A 21,908-nucleotide genomic window follows, 5' to 3' on the forward strand; every position below is an offset into this window, starting at 1 on the left:
TGCAAGGCCTGAATCATGGTCTTAGTGCAATCACCACCTAAGTATGCTGAGAAGAGAGGAGTTTAGCTGCAGAGGTATTTTTTCAGCACATCTGGTAGACCAAGGTTCTGCATGCATAGATAGTCCTTCAGTGGTGCCTTGATGTCACAGGTATTAAATAGCTCAGTGCAGTCAGGGGTTTAAGTGATGCTTTGTTTCTAAATAGTTAGATGAAAGCCGCATGGGCTTTACCAATAAACATGGGCAGCTTAGAAAACACCCACCTAAATTTCTGAGGTCATGATGATTTTCCATTGAAACACAAAGCAACAGACAGGATTTACCTTGCAACGTTAATTTTAGAAATATGAAGTACTGAGTAAAATTAAAATCAAAATTTCCTATCATTTTTCACCTCTTAAAAATGTGAATGTAAGCGGGAAAAGAGGAGGCTCAGGGGTGACCTTATTGCACTCTACAGGTACCTTAAAGGAGGCTGTAGCGAGGTGGGGGTTGGTCTATTCTCCCATGTGCCTGGTGACAGGACGAGGGGGAATGGGCTAAAGTTGCGCCAGGGGAGGTTTAGGTTGGATATTAGGAAGAACTTCTTTACTGAAAAGGTTGTTGGGCATTGGAATGGGCTGCCCAGGGAAGTGGTTGAGTCACCATCCCTGGAGGTCTTTAAAAGCCATTTAGATGTAGAGCTTAGTGATATGGTTTAGTGGAGGACTTGTTATTGTTAGGGCAGAGGTTGGACTAAGTGATCTTGGAGGTCTCTTCCAACCTAGATGATTCTGTGATTCTGATTTCCAAACTAACAGTGATGAGTCACTAAGCACTATAATAAATACATGCAATCCTGCTCCAGGTATTTTATTTTTCTATGACTACCAGCAAAAAAAGTATACCCTTCATTTTGTCATTTCATTTGTATGGAGGAATGTGAGGAAAATTTAGTAAAAATAAAACTTACTACAACTAAGTATAGTTATAAGGAAGTTATACTTCCATGGGGTGGTAGAGCTTATATGGCAGTGAGGGGTAAGGAAGAGACTGCAGCAACACAAGTAACTTGAACACTGTTAAAAGAGGCATTTTAATCAAAAATTATACATGTTTTCTTCAATTTTGTACCTGGTTACTTTCCCTCCAACATTCTCATTACTAAACACAGTTTCATATGCTTCAGTATTTAATAATGCCATTATTCCCATTTTCCTTGTACCTGGGCTGGATTTTGCTTTTAGTTATGTAACAGTTGGCTGGACTTTTCAAATTTGAAGATTTTTTTTTTTTCTATACATATATATTTAACTATTTCCATCCCCCTTATATTTAACAGCTGTATATCTTTGTCCAAAACATGTTCACAGAGGATCACTGGAAAGTATTAAGTGAAAATAACAGAGAAATGTATTTGTACACAAAAGTTCATTATTTAGACGCTTATACTAAGACCGTAATCACTGACTAGAAAATGATTGCAGATAAGATAATTGCAACTGAAAGTTATAAATAGTCACTGTCAAACACATGATCATGGAATAATCAACATACGTTATATCTAATTATCAGCTCAAGAATAGGGGAAAAACAAAAGCAAGTCTGTGCTGTGTGCCAGCTGCAATATTGAGCAGCTATTCTTTGAACAAAAAATAATAAAAAAATGGCCTGTATAATTTAAGAGTTTATACAAAGGGTTCTGATCTCCCTTTTAAGCACACATGCAAACCACCATCAGTGAACAGAAGACATATACCAAATGAAGAGACTTCAATATGTATATAATATAGCTTTAAATAATAATTTGTTTAGCCAAGCACGGCTCCCTAACATGCCATTTTAAAATATATTCATCTGCCAAAATGTACAGGGTATACCATTAAGCTCCCATTCTCCCATGTGTACAAATTCTTATCTCTAAGACTGTACGAAAGCATAGCAAGAACAGACTGTGAAGATCGTAACTCAAAACTTATACCAATCTGCTTTTCTTTCAATAAATCAAAAGCAAAACTTACTGTCATATCCTTAGTATCAGTAACATACATAACTCCACATGCTATGAATGCATTACCAGCCTTGGACTTAGGATATGTGGTATTGATATGCCGAATGACTGAAAATGTTTCTTCATCAATGTGTGCTACTATTATATTTTCATCAGTGCTTGAGGCATATATAATCCAAAGACCCTTTTCATCCACTGCCATGTTGAAATATGTCTTCGAGTTAGCAAAGAGGTAGTTACGACCATGATACAAGGCATTTTCAATTAGCAGTGTGCCCAAGGATGCTTTATCAAGCCCAAGTCTGAAATGAAAATAAAATAAGTATTTAGTATGTTGTGTTAGAATTTTGTTTTTATGTACAATGGTTGGTTATATTGATTCAGAGTACAAAGTTACTGATAGAAATGTAGCTGAAAGTAGTTGAGTTTAAAGACCATTCTGATATCTTTTACAATGAAGTACTCCACTCAAAGCATCTTCCAAAACACTAGGAGAAAATTCCAGTGTAATAACAATTTAAAAGGTGTGCAATGACATGAACTCACTTTGGTAGGTTTCACTTTATATAGTTTATGAACTTTATTATCTCTAGGGTGAAAGAAGCAAACTAAAAGAAGGAATGGGTATGAAAAAGAATTAGATAGCAGGTGAAGCCCCAAACTTATCACTGAAATCTGTACAGAAATTTGCTTTCTACTGGATAGGAACAAAGGAAGAAAGTGACCAAACTAGCATGAATTCTGGGCAGGATCACCTAGTCTTAGAGCTTGTCTTTTGAAAGCGGTTCAGATAATACAGTGATTTGCTCAAATAAACATCAAAGGAATAAAAATTCTACTTTTGCAGAGCCAAAATTCTGACCTTGAGCTGGCCTCCAACAGGACAGCCTAAATGTCTCGTCTGTGATGTATAAAATTGTTTTTATTCCTTGAAATTCCTTAATAGGATGATAACCTGAGGACAGTGGCATTTAGCAGTTAAAATTGAGTTCCTCTACTAACTAGTTCAGGAGAGTAATCAGCTACTATCAAGACATATATGCAGTTAGTATTTAGTCACAGAACAACGCAGTGCTTTAGTAAAGGCAGAGTGTGCTTTATCTTTTTAATTAATGTATTCTGTAGTGCAGAATTACAGCACATTTCACTGTAACTTCTGTGTAACTATATAGCTCGTTTCCTCAAATAGAGGAAAAACATTACTCAGTACAAGAATCTGCTACAGTTCCAAAAAGTCTTCTGAAAGGACAGACTTGACAGGAGCATTTCACATCCGAGAACTTTCAACATAAGAGGAAAAATACTGGAACACTCATATTTCTGTGGAAGAGTTGTTGATAGCATATGCAGGAAAATCATCCTAAGAAAACTCAAGAATGACTAGACTAGCAAAATGATTTTTGTCAGCTTCTGTAAAATTCAAGTCTGCAGCAACTCTATATTCCAGCAGCATATGTGTGCACTAAAAGATGCTTCAAGTTTGGAGAAGATTTCTGAAAAATGCACGTCAACTCAGGTAATCTTATTAATCACTTCATGTTGGTAAATAGCTTCATGCAAAAGCTACAAGAACAGACCTTAGCAGGAACAGTTACATAGAAATACAGCTTTTCTTCAGGAGGTTATTCTATAAAGAGCCAACAAGACAAAAAGTATCTCAAGATTCATTAGAAAGGTGCAAGATCTGCAACACAGAACACCTTGTCTTTTCCTCTTTTATGTGAAAATTCTGAAGGGAGCAGCAAAGTGACACTTCATTCCTGAGGTTCTCTTTCTCTCACCCAATCAAGGACAGTCCAGCCTAGAACTCCAGATGGTTCAAAAAGTCCTTAATCTTCTGCCAGCTTGGGGTAAACGATGAGATTCAGGTAAACGTTTCATCAACCACAGGGAAGATCAAGCTACAAAGTTTTCTAATCATCTAAGATGAGTAAGTCAACCAAAACGAATACAGGTGGGAAAACATTAGACGAAGGAGAAAGGGATGAAACATTCCAAAATGCATCAAACAAAGCTAGTTTTGACAGCTTTTAAATATGACAATAAACAGCTTGCAACATTTGCAAAAATCAGCTAGCTAGGTCCTCACCTGTTATTCACATTAAATCAATACAAAAGTCCCAGAAGCTTTTTCGCAGCCCAGAAACAAGGACTTTACTATAACAAAATTCACAGTGCCTAATCCTGTCTATGCTGAAGGTAAATAAAGTGAATAACTGAAAACAAAGACCATCTCTCAGCAAATTCTTAGAGAGGTTTTGAAAATTCCACAAATAGCTTGTGTTTGTATATGAAGGCAGTTCCAAATTAGTGGTGCCCAAGCAAGGGCAAGGAACTTCTGTCCCATCACTGTGCATTGCTTAGACAGAGATGGTCATTAAAAAGGGTTAAACAAAAAGTCCTACAGATATTTAAAGGAGGTTACCAAAAATTGAGCTTGTCTTTGGCAGAATAAATATTATAGAATCCAAGCAGCTTGCTCACATTCCTTGGCATCCAAATGAATATAGGAAGAAGGCACTCACACCTGCTTGGGTAGAGACATCAAAGTATAGTAATGTTCTTGGCTCAAACATCAGAGTCATGTAGTGGAGCTTGAAAGCAGTTGCAATCTTTCACTTGCCCTTGGACTGCCTTTCTTTGGCTCTCCCCACAAGATGAGATTTTGGTTTTGATTTGTATTGTCTGTCGTCAGTAGAAAGTGAAGAAATAAATATGTAATTCCCAGTTCAAGTTCAGAAAGACGCATTGTGAGAGTTACAGAAACTTCTTATTATGAAGAAATCAAACAGCAGAACCACTCCTCCACAGTGGAATGTACAGTAGGTCACTACATCCTATGCTGATGCCTTAGTGCATTCCTCTGCACTAGCAGCATTAACTCAACTCCTACCAGCAAAGAACAGTGCTATTTGAGAATAAGGCATGAGTGTCAACCCAGCAAGAAGCTCTGGAAAGCCAAAATGTTCTGTAAGTGGGCTTCAGTCATGGAATCCCATATCTGTGCCCCCCAGACTGCAACTGAACCTATTTCCACCCTGATGCAGGTACGCATGCACAGGTTTTCTTCAACTGTGCTCTTTTTTTCTGAGCCCCAAATTCATTAGTCAGTTCCCACTTCTTTCTGGCAATTATGAACACAGCAAAGAATCCAAGTGCAAGAACACCCAGAGCAGTGTAATGTATAATACAAACCTCATGGACCCCAGGACAGCCAACAGAAAAAAATCCATTGTCATCTCTGCACACAGCATCTTTTCAATCTGGAGGCCCAATTGTCCTATATATCTCATGTATCATGTAGCAACTGACATAGTTAGAGCTGAACAATGCTTAAAGAACTGACCTTCACAGCAGAGTAATGGTTGAAGACTACCCTCCCAGTTCCTCTGCTCCCACAGATTCTGCACACACAGACTGTATGGAAGGCCAATGGCCAACATTCCAGTTACAGACAGAAAAAAAAGTTAGTTGTTCTGTCCTGGAAAGAACTCTGAATCATTTCCTCTACTCTCCCTATTTTTGATGGGACCAAAAAGAAACAAATGGTACAGAAAAAAAGGTTGTCTTAATCTAACTATATTGACTTACTTCAGAATGACATTGGTTCCTCCCTTTTGATAGTACAGATGATTGTTTTGTACTGCATGACCACATCCATAAAAGAACCCCGTGATGTTAATGATTCTGTAGCTATCATTCAGCAAGGCATTGGAATTCTCATATTCTTTGATAGAGTTTCCTAAACGAAGAGAAAAACGACTATCATTTGGTTTATCTAGTTTCTGAAATCTCTACTACAATTCAATCAGAATCAAGTTTGTGACAAACAATCTTATTTGTGTTTTCAACAGTGATTTAATGTGCTGGAATATGCTAAAATAACCCAGAGACAAACACCAATAACCTACAGAGGTGTTCAAGGGCCTGCTTTCCACTGAATGTGCTGAGCCCTAATTCTGAACATAGTTGGTAAACTGTCAAAATATTTCCTTTTTCCACTTAGGTCCTGGAAATTATCCTGCAATAAATGTAGCTCATGCAGCATCTGATTCATTTTCATGCTTTCCTAAATGAAAAGGCAAAAGTACTAGCTACAATTTAAGGAATTAAAACTGTAAGGGAACCATTGAAAGAAAAGAATACAAAGACATGAACAACAGACATTTAAATTTGGTTTAAAAAAAAAAATCCTCAAACTATTTTCAGAGTCAACACTAGATCCTGAAAATGTCAGAAAATACTACAGATGTCTACAGCCATATGTATAGTTAAGTATTATATTGGTAACATGGAAAATATTCTGAAAAATATGTGAGTGAAAACATCATACTTTATGAGAAATACTAATTTGGATTGAAAGAATTTAGAAAGCAATGTTAATATAAAACTGACTTTTGATCAGTAAGTACTACTACTATACCTGAAAAATGCATGGTAAGCCAAATCCTTTCATCGCTTATATTTGCAGGTTCTCTCATCCAAGTTCCAAACGTTTGCTGTACACTGACAAAGTGAACAGGACTTCCTACAGATGTTATGACACATTCTAGTAGAGAAAGAGCACACATGCATTATCTGTTAGACTACAAAAACAGTAAGGAGCAGTTAGTCTCACCCCCTCTGTAATAGGTTACCAGCTTTTTTTGAATGATCAAGGGCTCTGTCTTCAGCTTTTCCAGCCAGAGTATCATCATTTGGTACAGCACATGTCTCACCTAGAGTTGGGAGAAAAGGTAAAACATGACATCTTTCTATATTCAACATGACAAATACATAGTCACTGTCTTCATCAAACTAAAGGAATAACAACTGGGATTTTATTTCACCTGGAAAAAAAGTTGTTCGGGTAAAAAAAAAAAATGAGAGAGGCGGCGAGATTTAAAAAAGGGCATTTGCTCTCACTTCTGCCAAGGAAATGAAGTGTTTGGGCTGGTCTGTTCCCTTGAAGTTGTTGAGCTGACAGACAACTTTTAGGAATAACTAATTCTGCCAACAGATTTAATTCTCTAGCTGTGAATTCCTGAGCCAGTGCTTAGAAAGACTGTGTTGTCCCTTTCCTTAGATAACAATAGATAACTGAAAAAGCTGGCAGCTGGCTGACTTATCAGTAATACCAAAATGCTTCCTTGAGAATGAGCGATGACTAAACTCAAAAGTTTCATGCCCAAATCTAGATACACCAGCAGAGGGGGTGTGCTCTGTAGGCAACTGTGGAAGTTTTGCACTTGTCATTAATTTCCAGAACAATAATGTACTAACACACACACTGAGCACTTTATGCATAAGAATGCAGGTCAGTCATCCATGCCGTTAAAGTAGCAGAGGGAAGTTATATGCCACATTCCATATAGAAAAATGGTTCACAGAAGCAACAAATAAACATCTGCAAACAATTTCCCCCAGCCCTCAACTAACATTTACTGTTTAATCAATGCCTTAATGAAGTTATTTATAGAACTTCTTCTGTAAACCCTTCTTTAAAAGATCTCTGCTTTAAATCAGTGCAGCATGTTTCATTTTACTTAGAATTAATAATCACAGAGAAGAGTTCTCAGTTCTGTGCTGGAGATATCATGATTTCATTGCAAGCTTGTTTTCTAATCTCATTTCTAACATTCATCTCCTTACACATTTTCACTGCCTAACATGCAGCCTGCAAATTCTTTCAGACATGCACTTTCATTGTTGCTTTCCAATAGATTTCTGGGCTTCATGGGGCTGTGATGAAGTTTAAATGAGTAAAACAGCAAAAATATGAAATAACTATAAAGTAATGCGGAAAGGGTAGTGTGACATAGAGGAAAGTAAGGGCAGATTGCACTGCATTGTTGTTTTCTCCTTAAAGTTATATCCTGTCTTTATTCACAGAGAAAGAAAATATTCCAAGATAGAGTAAAAACAACACATATTTCTCCCATCCATTTATCTAGGACATTCACTGATATGACATTAAATGTTGTAATTGATCACCATTTATCTCTCAAAAAAGGCACAAACAGTCAATCCAGCTGTAGGAAGATGTATGCCTATAGCTGGAATCTAGCAATCCTTCTAGGTCCCTTTCCAGCTTCTGATCTCAAAATATTCTCAAAATATCTCAAAGAAGGAATCCATTCAGCAGAAATAAGTTGAAATGCACAAATGTATTAGTCTCAGCCCAAGAAAACGGATAAAGTTAACTGTGTGAGCAGTTCCCTATACAGTAGTTTATCTAAGAATATGGAATAATCAAGGACCAAGCCTGTGTTTCTGGTGAAGCTGAATGCACTATTCGGATTTGAGAATGTTTGCAATACTCTGAGAATTTTCAGCTGCAGGAAACAGATAACAACTAAGATTGAAAAGACAGTTTTGTTTTGTTTTTAATCAGAGACTACTATGTGAAATTTTCATTGCTTTCTTTCCACCAAAAAAAAGAAATATCCTACTGATTCTCATCCTAAAATATTCTGGATGAGAGTTAATGGAGTTTACAAGATATGAGAACTATTGATTTGGTTTATCTGGGGGAGGGTGTGAAGGACAGATTGAGGTATGTTTTATTTCTTTTAGAATTAGCTAACAGTACCACTGAGACCAAACACACCTGAGCTTGCAACTAATTATTGTATTCTCTTAAGGAAATTAAATTTTGAAAAAAGGAAAACTTGATTTATAGAAATCATTCTTATATTCTTATGCAATAAGTTAATTACAGTTATAAATCAACATGTGCATTCTCTTTTCTTCAAAGGGATATGAAGATTTAGTTATAAAAGATGATTTATTTTTGCATTATGGTGACACAATCTACTGGCTCATAAAATGTAAACGCTCACAGAGGAACACCTCTTCTCTGCAAAGTTATTTGAATATAACTCCTATCTGCACACTGGGATTTCAAATCCATCAGAAATCCATGCAATAAAACTTATCTCTCCAAAGCACTTCAGTCTGTTTCAACACTTGAAAAGAGGCTACCTGAGTAAATGGTCCAATTATATCTTGTACCACAGTTCATGCATTTCTGAATTTCAAATAGGATCAGATTTCTCTTCAGCTATCCACTTTCCACTGTAAAGAGACTCTTTGGGCTCCATTCTGATAATTCAATACCCAGCATCTCCCAATTGAGATTCTCACATGCTACTACAACTACAGTTATGTTCTACATTAAGAATAAGAGGTAGAAATCATTGATGTATGTTCCATCTAGTATTAAATATTCTCTAGTTAATAGCACTTATAAAAAAAGAAAATTTTCTTTTTACCAAACTGGAGAGTGATGGTTAAGGGGAAAAGATGATGCTAATGCAGGTACTAGTCTTAGCTCACTTGATACTACTCTTAGCTAAAACAGACATCACCGACAGCTAATCACTAGTTATCTCCTTGCAGTAGACAACGTAGGTGCTAGACATCTTTAGTGCTGTATGCTGCTTAACCTGCAAGATAAAGGGCTACTAGTGTCAAACTGGCAGAAGGGAGAACTATTTCAAATCCATTACAACTGAAACCTTTTTTCCCAATATGGAGAACTGTGCTCTCCCTCTGCAACTTTACTATCACAACATAAGATCAATATCACCCTATTAATGGTGAGACATAAAAATCAAGGTGCATGTTTTACACTTAATAACTGCATGAATTTCTTGGTCAATTCCCTTTTGATATGCCTCTCAAGAAGCTACATTCCCAATTACAAAAGAAATGCCACTCAACCAAACACTGTCACAGAGAGCTGCCTTCTTTTATAGAAATATGAAAGAAGAAAAATTAGGAACTGAGACATTCCTTGTTATTCTTTTGTTGGATCACTCTGACCTACCTGGAAACAGATTTCTCAGCTAAAGGGAAAATTCAGAACTGTAGGGATAGTAACAGTCACTGAAAGCTACAATCATCTTTGACATCAAATGTAATTCCATTGAGGGGTAAAGGATAAGGACAACAGGGGCCAGATCCAGTATGTAGATCCAAGCCCAAAGGTTTGCTTCCATTCTCAAGCTGGAGTAAGCTAGAAATACAAAAGCTGTTCTAGCACGAGCTTCTCTTTGCATTTTATTATCAGTTAATAGCTTGAGCCAAATTTTCCAGTTATCATAATACAACAGTGTTTGTAGATCCCATGTTCCAGAGCATCCAAGGCCAGCAGCTCGTCTCACCTCCCCTTGTTTCACTGACCAATAAGAAATGCTCTCAGATAACATTTCTGGTCAAAATTTTCTAAAGTTCAATGACTTCACACATCCATCTTGAAATACTTATAGAACACAGCTGCTGAGTTTTACAATAAAATGAGTGAGAACATCCCTGATTTCCAAGCACCAGCGTGTCCCCTTCCCCTCCTCCCCAATATAAAAAGAAGGGAGGAGAATAGAGGAGAGGAGGGGAGAGAAACAGATGGCAGGTCCTACATTTCAGCAGACAATCTATGAATTGGCATTCTAACCAGCTGAATGGGTTTTAACAGTATTTGCTGTGTAATTTGCAGCCAGTCACTGCAGCAGTTTGAAGGAAGTCTGCTCTGTTTTTAATTTTTACTTTCTGTAGCTCACCAACACAGATACAGTAGAGCAAATAAGAGAGTCATGATCATGAATTGGGATGCAATAATGATAAGAAGCAAAAAATGGAAAACAAGATCACCTTGCTCCAGAAACTTCCATAATCAATTAGACATGAAGCCTTTTGCCTTCCTCCAGCTAGTCTAGCCTTCATTGGTTCTGCCAATAACCAGGCAATTTAATTTTGCAGAATACAGTGAAATGCAGCCTGGTTAACAGGTGTTGTATTTACACGTAAAATTAAAATTCTGCCTTTAAAAGCTAAAAAATTCAACACCACTTCTCTTACTTTCCAAATACATCGGATACAAATACATAGAGGTTGGACTAGGTGATCTAGAGGCTGGACTAGGTGATCTTAGAGGTCTAATCCAACCTAGATGATTCTGTGATTTTGTGATTCTATCTAGTAGAAAAACCCATTTGTAAACACTTTGTTTTAGCATTGGAATAGTATGAATAAAAGACAAATATTATAGATAGCTTGCTGCCTTACCAAGAGTGCATTTCAACAAAACATATAAGTACATACTCAGCTTTAAGTTTTTTCAGTTTTACGTATGCCAGGAGAATTAAATACATGCTTATTGTTTCATGCGTCTTGGAGCAATGGGTTTTGAACCGGCTTATAATATCAAAAAGAACAATGGAAAGAACTAACCTGTGCATTTGTTGCTGTATATGTTCTCCTGAAACTGTGTTTTACCTTTACGTTTTCTTGGAGGTCCTGGCGGTCCAGGTGCTCCAGGAGGCCCTGGGGGTCCAGGTTCACCTTTTGCACCTATGTAAAAAATGAAGTACAATGTTGCAGACCCTGCAGGCAAGCAGGCAATCTGCAGAGAACCGTATGTGTCCACATGATGCACTTTTAGAGATCTCTGAAAGAGCCTCTGACTTCCTAAGAGGTTTTTGTGCGATCAATAAACTCCCTGAAATGCTCTTTCTTAGAATGTGAGCCATCCAGAACTTCACAAGTTCTAAGACATGAATGCAATTTAATCTGTCTGGATTATAGGTGCATTAGAGAGTTATAAAGCACTATTGCCTTTTATATAGTGTTTTTTAGGACTTCAACTTAAGAGGCTACAGTGTTTAAGAGGCTACAGTTTTAGCAGCTTATAATGTGGCTGCCATGATGCTTCCTTCATATATTCCTGAGCAGAAATCTGCTCTCATTTTCTAATACATAAATAAAACTACACTGCAAGAAAGAGCAGAAGGAGATCAACTCTCTTGAAGTGTACTGGAAAGGGTGGAATTCATGTACACCTCAACCCAAAGACCAAATAGAAGAGTATTTGTGAGGAATTGCATTATATATGGAAACATACTCCCCTAGGCAGTCCTTTTAATTTTTGGAGCTGCACACACCCTTGAGACTATTACTGACCAATACTACTATATAAACTGTAGCAATACCCAAAAACTTCACTGTGGATAATGTGGTTATGTTAGTTGGTCCTACTCTTGCAGAAACAGAGTGTATCTTTTTCTGTCATGTACGCTATTGCAAGAGAGCTCTTAAGAGTACTTCTTCTTACCTTCTAATACTACGTCATTGTTTGCATCCCCCTTTTCACCCTTTCCTCCTCTTGCACCTTTTCCACCTGGCATACCATCTTTGCCAGGTAAACCCATTTCTCCAGGTTCTCCTTTCTGTCCTTGATCACCTTTTTGCCCTGGCATGCCTAGAAATAAAAAGCATTTCAGTACCAAGAATGTTGTTGCAGTATTAATCACACAGTTCCTAAAATCAATGCATTTTGTTGAAATACAAAATGTATTCACCCTTGTTGTTGGTTTTGTTTTGTGTTTGTTTGTTTTTTTTCACTTGCATTTTTCTGTATTGTTGTAATTTGCTTTGATTTCAAAGCAACTTTATAACCAAATAAGCAGGGAAACAGTGTACAATTCATTAGGTGTGAAGAATATTTTCTTTACCTAGTAATCTATGAGTTTAGAACATGAAACATGGAGACCTTGGCCTTGCCAATGCTGGCTAGAGCATTTCTGGACTAGGAACACTAAGGAAAAAATGTGAAGTCATTTATTTTACATTTGTAGGGCATTAAAGAAGAAGTGTATTTTCATAGCTCCTCTTTTCTTAAAGCCATTAGGTACTAACATTACAACACATTGTACTTCCAACATTTTCCTATGTCCCAGCAGAGCATAGACTCAGCTACCCAGTAACCTTTTCACATGGCTTCTATTCCCTGCCCCTACACTTGTTACAAGCATGATCAGTCCAAATATTTTTTGTGCTTTATCATTTAGCAAAGTAGCATTTTTAACAGGACGTTCGTTTGTCCTGTGTAATCTCAGCTGGAATATTTTGCAACAAGGAAAACAATGCTGTGTTTGTAAAACTGACATATCAAAACTTTCCACCCTCTACCTTTGCATCAGTTAGTATTTTCATGCTTTAGGAGAGAAGCATTAATCGTCATAAGACTGGAAATATAAGTGTTCTTGCAGGCATAGGTTTCAAATACATTACACTTGTAAGTACTTGAGAAGAAAGTGCTTGTTCATCTACTTAAAGTTTTACTGTTTAAATTGACTCTGTGAAACCAGAAACAATTACTCTTTTGGGGTGAAATCTAAAATGCATCTTTGGCACAATTGCCATGTGAATCCCTGAAAACAGGTTCTCTGTTTCATTTCCAATTTAAAAAATAATTGTTGGGGAATAGTGATGTGACAGACCATGTACTGCCTCAAGCAATCGTAGACAATTGTCCCATTCGTACCTGCCAGCAGGCCCATGCAATAGGGTGCAAAAGCCAGACTAATAGGTTGGCCACTATAAATATCTATGTGCTAGCATCAGCCAACCTACTCATTAACATACACTTCTCTATCCTCCCCCCCGCCCCAAGTATTATCCCTTCTGATGCCCTTCTGTCTCCTTACTCTCCTACCATGTGCAACCCACTGTTTTGTCACTCTGCCTTGAAGAACCATTATCCATCAGTGTTTTCAATTAGCTATGACGCATCAGATATTTCTGTAAAGCAATTACTGTTTTACACCTTTACGGTAATTTACAGCCTCAGAGCACAGTAACTGTCACCCACTGCACAGCGATTTGTTGAATCAAGCATCTGAGAGACAACAGCACTTCTCTGTGTTCTTAGCAGAGACATGTCATGGTGAAATCAGTAAGTTAGGACAAACAGTTTCCTTGACCAGCACAGAAAACTGCTTGTGGACTGCATGCAGCCTATGGGCTATTTAGCAGAGCTGCTCTATTTGTGTAGATTATATTAAAATAGTACCTAGAGACCCTGCTGCATTACAGTCTATCTGCAACTCAAAAAAAGCTGCTCCAAGAGTTTCCAGCCTAAACGGACAGTTTAGAAAAGAAAAGAAAAATATGGAAATATACTTTCCCCACCATGATTATTATGTATCTGAAAGCAAAACTATGGTAACGTGAAACTCCCACTCCCAAACTCTGGCTCTGTTGGTTGGGTTTTTTTAAGCCATCTGAAGTCAAAGCGTACTTATGTTGGAAGGTTGAGGGAATGGAAATATTCTTGTAAAGACAGTATTTAACAGCAAACTCAGAATACTGAGATGCAATTAATCTCATTCAATAGCTTTAACTTCCATTATTCAATAGCATATATATACTATGGAATAAGTCTGAAGTAATCTACAAAAACTTAGTGTAAGACAAAGAATTTTACAGAATTCTGCAATGTACAAATTCTTTGTAAACATTAAAACCCTTCTCCTTGTAACAAAGGTCTAAAAGTAACTGCATTTGAATATAACAGCAAGAAAGGATTTTTTAATAGGAAAAAAAATAATAATAATACCTATTTTTCCTCTTTTTCCACTTACTCCGGGTTCTCCCTTTTGACCTGGTATACCTGGGACTCCATCTGATCCATTGTAGCCAGGCAGCCCATCAAGTCCAGGAGGCCCTGAACAAGCCAAACAGCATAATTGAATTTTCACTGTTAAATGCAATTTAGCCTTAAAATCACTAAATCTATATATATTATGTTTATGTGTATATATTCTTTAGAAATACAAGATCCTTTAATTGGTCATTATGCTCTCCATGCCAATACAGTATCCTCCAAAAAAACACCCACAAGCACAAAAAGTGAGCATTTGCCCTGGCCTTAGCATAAGAAAACTGACTGAACTGAATGCTGCACATATTTTGCACGAAGGCCAGCACAGATCAGCCTTTTAGATTCCACTTGAAGGATCAACACAGTGGAACCCATTGTTACAGTCACTGTCAAAGTCAGAAATACATCTTCCACAAGCCACAGAAGCTTTGACGTTGCTTATGATACAGGCTAGACTAATCTAACACAAGAAGAGCATTTACCTACTCATCCAGAATACCGTAGTACCAAACTCTGGCTTGATACAGAAGGTATCATTCCCTTTGTCACTATTGGATCCCCACAAACAAAAAGTACCCAATACTTTTCTGACAGAATTATTCTAAGCAGACCCACAGCCAAAGAAACCTGGAAAGCAAGCAAGTAACCATTCGTATAGCCTAGCAATCATGAGTGGTAACAGAAAGAAGGAAAAGTTATTAGGGAATTGGAGGGGGGGGTCAGAAATCAGTAACCAACAATTTTTAAGAGATATTTATAGTGTTATATTAAAATATCAGTTTGCTCTTATATATGTTCTTCACCTAAATGCTACTTAACATCTGGTTTTGACCACATATGTTTCAATAAACATTAAACTATTCTCCTCTTCCCTCTGATACAAAAGCCTCCCTCCCACCCCTTAAAGGGGCATAGGTTGACATAAGTATAAAAGTTATAAAGGCAGTCATTCAACATTCCCCTATTCTAATAGGTAAAGAAAGACAACTATTCTATAAAGATACTTTTCTATATTTCAACATTCATACCAACTTCTTTTTCAGTTACCCAAATACATTACTGCAATTGTCAAAGTACCTTACCTGGTGGACCTGGGGGGCCTACATCAAGAATATGCAAAAGAACACAAGAAAGAGGAAATGGTGAGTTTCTCCCATCAAGGAAACAAAAAACAATTCCAAATAGAACTGATTGGCATTAGATCAGGACAATAAAAAGGGGGAAAAGTCCATCAGATTTCAAAATGAACACCTATGGTTTTAGCTGTTTTGTATTAAAAACAGACATTTGAACATGAGCACAAATGCACCTAGACTTACTGAAAGAGTATCCTTAAAAGCAGTTACATATACATACATGGTCTGCCTTTTGCAAATTTCAATTGATAAAGATTTGACAAACAGCCACCTCTACAATATAACCTCACTCGGTTTAGGTGCCTTTCCAGTGCCACAGACCCAAGCCATCCAACAATTATTACATTTCCTTTATATAAGTTTTTTCCAAAATCTTCTTACACTAGAAAAATAGCTTAATAACACTGGTGAATGGCATGATCCTGTTACACACCGTGCTTCCTTGTGTTTCTCAGATATTCCATTACAGTTCAGGATTCAGACTATTTAGATAGGCAAAAAGGTCTTGTCATTCCTGTGAACTACATCTAAACCACAAACACTATTTTTTACATGTGATTGGTCTCCAGACTGGACCAAGCTTCCCACAGAACCTGGTTAGCGAATTGGTTGGTGCACTAGAAATTGGACTTGCTTCAGTTATTCTGCAACATGTAATACAACAAAATCTGTCTTATTCTTTCTGACTTAATTCAAGTTTAAGGCCTTAATGAGAAGAAAGCATAGCAGGCAGGAGTAAAGCATTACCTGAAAATGTTTCTGTAACAAGATACATCTTATGTGATTCCCAATACATATTTAAAAAAAAAAAAAAAAAAAGGAAAAAAGGAAAGCAGGTTAGGAGAATACAAAGAAAAGTGGGGTTGTTGTAATTAAAGAACTAAATTAGTGCTGTGAACACTTTATTCAGTTAAGTAGTGTCTTGTTTCAACAAAAAGTCTCTAAAACAGAAAATAACAGTAGTTGCTGGATTTCCCTAAAGATGACAGTCTTCAGCATTAATTAGAAAGCATTACAAGTAAAGGGAAAATCATTTTATAATACCATTACAGTGATTATTCCTTTTAATCAGTACAGGCAGTAACATCACTTAATAACTCACTCCCAATTTTCCAGTAAATGAAAATTTTTTCCACACTACAATGTTATGTGCATTAGTACCTACAATTACTTTGTCATCTGAAACTAAGGATCTAGAGTATCCTTGTATAAGCATAAGATAAATGAGAAAGGTGCTTGAGAAGTAATAAGTATCACAGAGGGCTACAGCAGAGAAAGCCACTACTAAAGAAACAATGTAGTAGTGTCAGGAGAGCAAAAAGCTGCACTAAGTAGCATGAATTCAGAACTCTGGAGCCCAAAGAAATAAACAGTTAGATTGCCTGTGGTTCAGCCTTAGTTGCAATCAGAACTGGTCAGCAATTTCAGAAGTAGTATTTAACATCTGTGTACATTACGGTAAATCTCTTGTATGCTGAAATCATCTGAGCCAGTTAAAAATATGAACAAGACAGCAAGTGAAGTGTTTTATAAACTCCTAAAAAGTGGCTTATTTCTAATCTTCTCATTTCCAAAGTGAACATGATTCAGTCTGCTACAGTCTTCAAACTGGAACATACCCCTTCAGTTGGCTAGTGCCTGATGTTCTCTTCATCAAGACACAAATTGCTCACATCATCTTGTGTCCCAGCTGTTCTAACTCCAGACTGCTAACAAGTGAAACCCAGCGCCCTGTTAACATGTTCCTAAGGCAGGGTAGGTTAGCACGTTGCTCTGCCAAGTCCCACTACTCCACAGCAGTTACAACAATGAGAGCACACACATTTATCCCATGGTAGCCTGGAAGTATGGGGACACATACAAAAAATACCAAGGCTAAATCTCAATTAGTATTTTAAACACACCCAAACCTATAAGATACGATTACAAAAATTACAAAGGAAAGAAATAGCACCAAGTAATATAAACTGAATTCCTTGACTTCCAGCATTTATAATAAGTAGGTATAGGTAAGCCCCAAAATAGCACCTGTTACTTTTTTTTTTTTTTAATAAATAACCCAACTGATTTATAAATTCTGATAAATACCATAATTCTTGGACATTTTAAACTCTATCTACCTCAAGTTCTTTGAAAACATGGTAAATCTGTATTCTTGAAGGTATAAGTGTAATGTTTATAGTAACAAACATACCTGTTAAGCACACCCCTTTTGTGCTGTTACATAAATCCACCATCACCCGGACCTAATATTGCAAAGAAAGTAAAGTTTGAAACAATGCATGCCATAACTATTCAAAGAAAGTTATCTGGTTTAACTTTGACCACAGAAATCATTTTCCTTCTGTCATAAGCCTTTCTGTCAGTTTTGTTTTCATGTTGAAGTTTCAAACATTTTGTCCCCTGAGCAGCCTGATCTGACATCAGTATCAGCCCTGATCTGAGTGGGGACTTGGACCAAATGACCTCCTGAGTCTCAGACATTCTGAGAAGTTTTAGATCAATTTAATGTAGCTGAGAAGAGCTAACTGGTTTTGAATATCAGAATTTGATTGTTCTCTTTTCGTTCATCTCTCAAAAAAACTTGGCTTCTACACTGTAATTTGTAAAATACACCTTGCCCGAGTGTTCTCTAATTCAAACTGCATTTTCATCTAAATGGTTTTGATGAGACTGCTGAAAAGATTACAACTTGCTTTGGAGCCCTCCAATTATCTCTGCATTGTATTTGCCAATCAGTGCGATCTAGCTGACAGTTAAAAAAATATGGCATTCAAGGAGTGTTATAGCAAACAGCCTACATCAGAACCACCAGCTTAACTACGAAAAGATTAGCAATACAGCCTTCCAATCAGCCAGCCTCACCTTTGCCAAGAAGAAAAGCTACGGATAAAAGTACTTTGTTTAAATGTTAAAGGCTTAGTTTTCTTCAGAGGGAGAAAGGGGAGCAGGGGAAAGACAAAATAAAACATGAAGTAACTTGTCAGAAAATTAGAGAGTGATACGTAAGCCATCAACTTTTGCGCAGTTTTAAATCTCACTTTCAAACTTCGTGCTTACAAAATTATTGGACTGTTACTCTCATCAGTCTTTCTACACTAGTATATGTCCTAATTTCCTATTTTAATTCCCACACAAAATAAATACATATATTTATAAATACATAAAAATAAACAAACAAATGCCAGAACCTAAAATATACTCATGCTATTAATGCTAAAATAAGATTTTTGATGCCTAAAGTTATTTCAAAGATTCTTGAACAGTGGCCATCCACAAAACAGAATAGATTCCCCCCAGCCAGCTGTTGTGCAGAGCAGTAGGATATCAGTACCCATAGCACCCAACCGCAAAAATCTGTGCCTCTACTGCAAGAGAGATCCTGCTCAGACAAGACCTCCAGTCAAGGCCCACATTCAACAGAGACCTGGAACATCATAGCTGGGAACACCTATGCCCTACAATCTCATTAGCTCTAATATTAATGCACATGTTATCACTGTAAAGTTATCATTGCAATGACTTACTGACAAAAACATCCATGGGACATTATTGAAAAGGTATTTCCTGTGAGAAGTTTTTGGAACCAAAATCAATAGCCACATCAGTAGGAGCCTTTTCTGCTTTCTTTGTGGGCTTAAACCTGCAATCTTTATTGGGACAGACTTTCCATTAAGGTTCCTTCAACAGTAATATTTTTCTTGCATTTCTTCAGACTCGGAACTTAAAAGCTTCTAAATTAATCAAAACTTTTCAGCTATTTAATTGTTCCTACATAGCAAGGATAATTTTTCACTGAAGTGCAAAAAGCTATGCAGTTTTGCCAGATACAGGGCATTCTCTTGCAGTTACAGTTCTCCTCTTCCGACCCTTCATGTAATACCTTGAATTTAAAGCTCGCTAAAAGGGCACGACCAATTTCAGAAAAGCACGATGTCAAAATAAGGCCTGGTAGCGTCCTGGTGAGATGCAGGACAGAAAGAACACGGCCGATTCCACCAGCGGAGCAGAGTTTTGAAAACCTGACACCTCCAAACCTGGCGGGCTGACCTTTTATTCCACCCCTTTTTGCAGGAGCTCCCCTAAACCTACTAGCGTTTCAAAGTCTGAGAGCGCTGTTCCGCCCTACCGGCACCAGGGAGTAGGTGAGCATCATCATCAGCTCCTCCGTCTCGGCGCGAACGTGCCCGCGGGCGCGCTCCCCGCGGCGGCTCCGCTTGCTGCGGGGGACGCCGGGGGGCGCCCGGGGAGGCCCGGCGGTGCCGCCCAGCAGGTCCCGGCCGGAGCCGGGGGCCGGGGAGGGCCGCGCCGCCTCCAGCCCGAGCTCCAGCTCCCGCAGCGCCGCGCCCAGCTCCCTCCACTGCGCCAGCAGGAAAAGCGTCCCGGCGGCGCTGAGCGCCGACAGCAGCCCCACGGCGGCCAGCAGCGCCCGCAGCGCCCAGCCGCCCGCAGCCTCCATAGCCGCCGGGTGGCCGCTGTCGGCGGGGAGGGCTTTATGGCCCCGCCGCGGTGGGCGTTATGGTGGAGGGGCCGGCACGGGGCAGCGCGGCCGATCCGTGCCCCCCCCCCGCCCCCCCCCCCCCCCCCCCCCCCCCCCGCGGGGGCACCGGTCCCGGCTGTGAGGCCTCCCCCTGCGGTCCCCGGGAGCGGCCCTGGGGCGATATCCTCACTGATTTCCTTCCCCGAGGCCGAGATGCCAGCCGTCAGGGATCGCAGAGCAGGAAAGTCCCTCCCGGTGTGCTGCCAGCCTGCAGCCCCAGTGGGCTCTTTGCACTCTTAAGAACAGTGTACACAACAGAGTACCAAGAGCACTACCTGCGGCTTTAGATGTCCAAGCGTAGCTGGAATTTTTCAGATTATTCCTTGTGTGACACGGGATATCATGTTATCTCTCTGATACAACCAATTTCGACCCTCATTAATTAACAGTAAAGATAAGAAAAGAATTATACAGAATTGAACTGTTGTGAGGAACAGCAGAATTTGCCTGAACACAAAGAGTTCATGAAGACCATGAAAGTTACACAACTCAGAAGAACATTTGTAGAAAAGTTGTTTAAAATGATGAAATCTGAAGTTCAAAGACAAAGTCCTTGTGCTTTCTTTTGTTGTTGCTATGTCAAATCGATCTCCAGAAATTCAGACACTTTAAACGCCAAGTTCCCTACAGGAAAGGGTTCTTGATTCTCAACAACAGTTCTCTGCAGACTTCTTTAACTGGTCGGGTATCACAGTTTGACACTATTCTAACTATGCCCTTGACATGCAATTCAAGTTAATCCCATAGTGCACTAAAGAATAAACTATTAGGTCAAATCAAATTTGAATTTAATATATGTAGTTCTGTTCCATCCAGTTAAACAAAGAAGAGATACCGAGAGGAAAACACCTCTATTATATTAAAGTCCTCATCTCTCTGAAATAAAAGAAATACTACAGGAAGCATTGGTGTCCTCAAGCATCACACTGGAGACAGTTTTCTTCTGAAACTCTCCTGATGGATTTAGGTAGAGAAGGGTAAAAGTAGAGGGGACAAAAACTTTGTTCCACCTCATTCCACAATGACAGATGAGACATAAAAAAAATTACCATACAGCCAAAGGAGCAAGGCTCACCAGCACGCTAATCTCTCAACCTTCTCAGCAGTTCTCTTGGACTATCACTGCACAATCATAGAAGTCTACTGTGCCGTAGTACAGGATAATAGGGGTCTCTCTGGTAGCTCATACATATTGCAAAAATAAATAAATAAATATAATGCCTTTTTATCCCTGTAGGTCAGACAGATTTGGAAATTTGGGCTTACTGTATTGTGTAAATATTTCCTACCTTGTGATTTAGGAACAGGTTAGACCACCTCACATCCATTGTGCTCAACTTCTTCCGCATCACAATAAGTTTTTCAGCTTTCTCTGTTTGACAAATCAGAACAAGGAATTTGATCCCCTTAATGAACAGGTATTTTCAGAAACCAGCACACTATTTAAAACTTAATTTATCCATAAAAAAAAAAAAAAAAAAAAACCTATGATGGAATTGCAGCTTCACTATCTGATTCTATTTATATTCCTACTACTAACCTCCAATGGAGCATTCAGCAAAAAAAGAATCTCACTGAAGTTTAAATTACTGCTTGAGCTCTACCTTAGTTTTGCAGATAGTCTGTTGTAGAAAAGACAATTAGCGTCATACAGATGTGCATACCTTTATGCAGGATGAACAGTCTTAGAATGTGCTCCATCAGTAAAATAGTGACATTCTAAGGAATAACAACACAAACAAACATTCATAACCCCCCTGCAAATCACTTCAGAGGCTTTGGCCCTTGGCAGACTATTCTAAAGCTATCAGAGAATTAAAC

At 38.3% G+C, this 21,908-nt stretch overlaps 1 protein-coding gene across 2 annotated transcripts; it reads right to left on the reverse strand.

Moving 5' to 3' along the window:
• Window positions 1-1,054: 1,054 nt before the first annotated feature.
• GLDN (gliomedin) lies at window positions 1,055-21,394 on the reverse strand. Of its 2 annotated transcripts, none has more exons than XM_040570234.1 (10): window positions 21,377-21,394; window positions 17,742-17,793; window positions 15,494-15,511; window positions 14,367-14,474; window positions 12,081-12,227; window positions 11,201-11,320; window positions 6,628-6,708; window positions 6,414-6,539; window positions 5,582-5,732; window positions 1,055-2,292 (listed from the first exon to the last, which is right to left on the reverse strand). In XM_040570234.1, the coding sequence occupies exons 2-10, from the start codon at window positions 17,782-17,784 to the stop codon at window positions 1,833-1,835; spliced, it is 1,254 nt and encodes a 417-aa protein (XP_040426168.1). In that variant the 5' UTR covers window positions 17,785-17,793; window positions 21,377-21,394; the 3' UTR covers window positions 1,055-1,832. The 2 variants fall into 2 exon arrangements, with proteins under 2 accessions (XP_040426168.1, XP_040426167.1); XM_040570233.1 differs by lacking the exon at window positions 21,377-21,394 and adding an exon at window positions 19,677-20,028.
• Window positions 21,395-21,908: the final 514 nt, after the last annotated feature.

This window comes from Cygnus olor, chromosome 11 (assembly GCF_009769625.2).
Source record: "Cygnus olor isolate bCygOlo1 chromosome 11, bCygOlo1.pri.v2, whole genome shotgun sequence".
Classification (NCBI taxonomy): domain Eukaryota; kingdom Metazoa; phylum Chordata; class Aves; order Anseriformes; family Anatidae; genus Cygnus; species Cygnus olor.

What these genes read in the sequence shown, in the direction of transcription:
- GLDN (XM_040570233.1), bottom strand. Translation starts at nt 20,006, where the DNA reads ATGGAGGCTGCGGGCGGCTGGGCGCTGCGGGCGCTGCTGGCCGCCGTG. An exon ending in TGGAAAAAGAGGAAAAATAG is followed by an intron (nt 12,228 to 14,366) that starts GTATTATTATTA and finishes TTTTATTTCTAG; the next exon opens with GCATGCCAGGGCAAAAAGGT. An exon ending in GCTTACCATGCATTTTTCAG is followed by an intron (nt 5,733 to 6,413) that starts GTATAGTAGTAG and finishes CTCTTCGTTTAG; the next exon opens with GAAACTCTATCAAAGAATAT.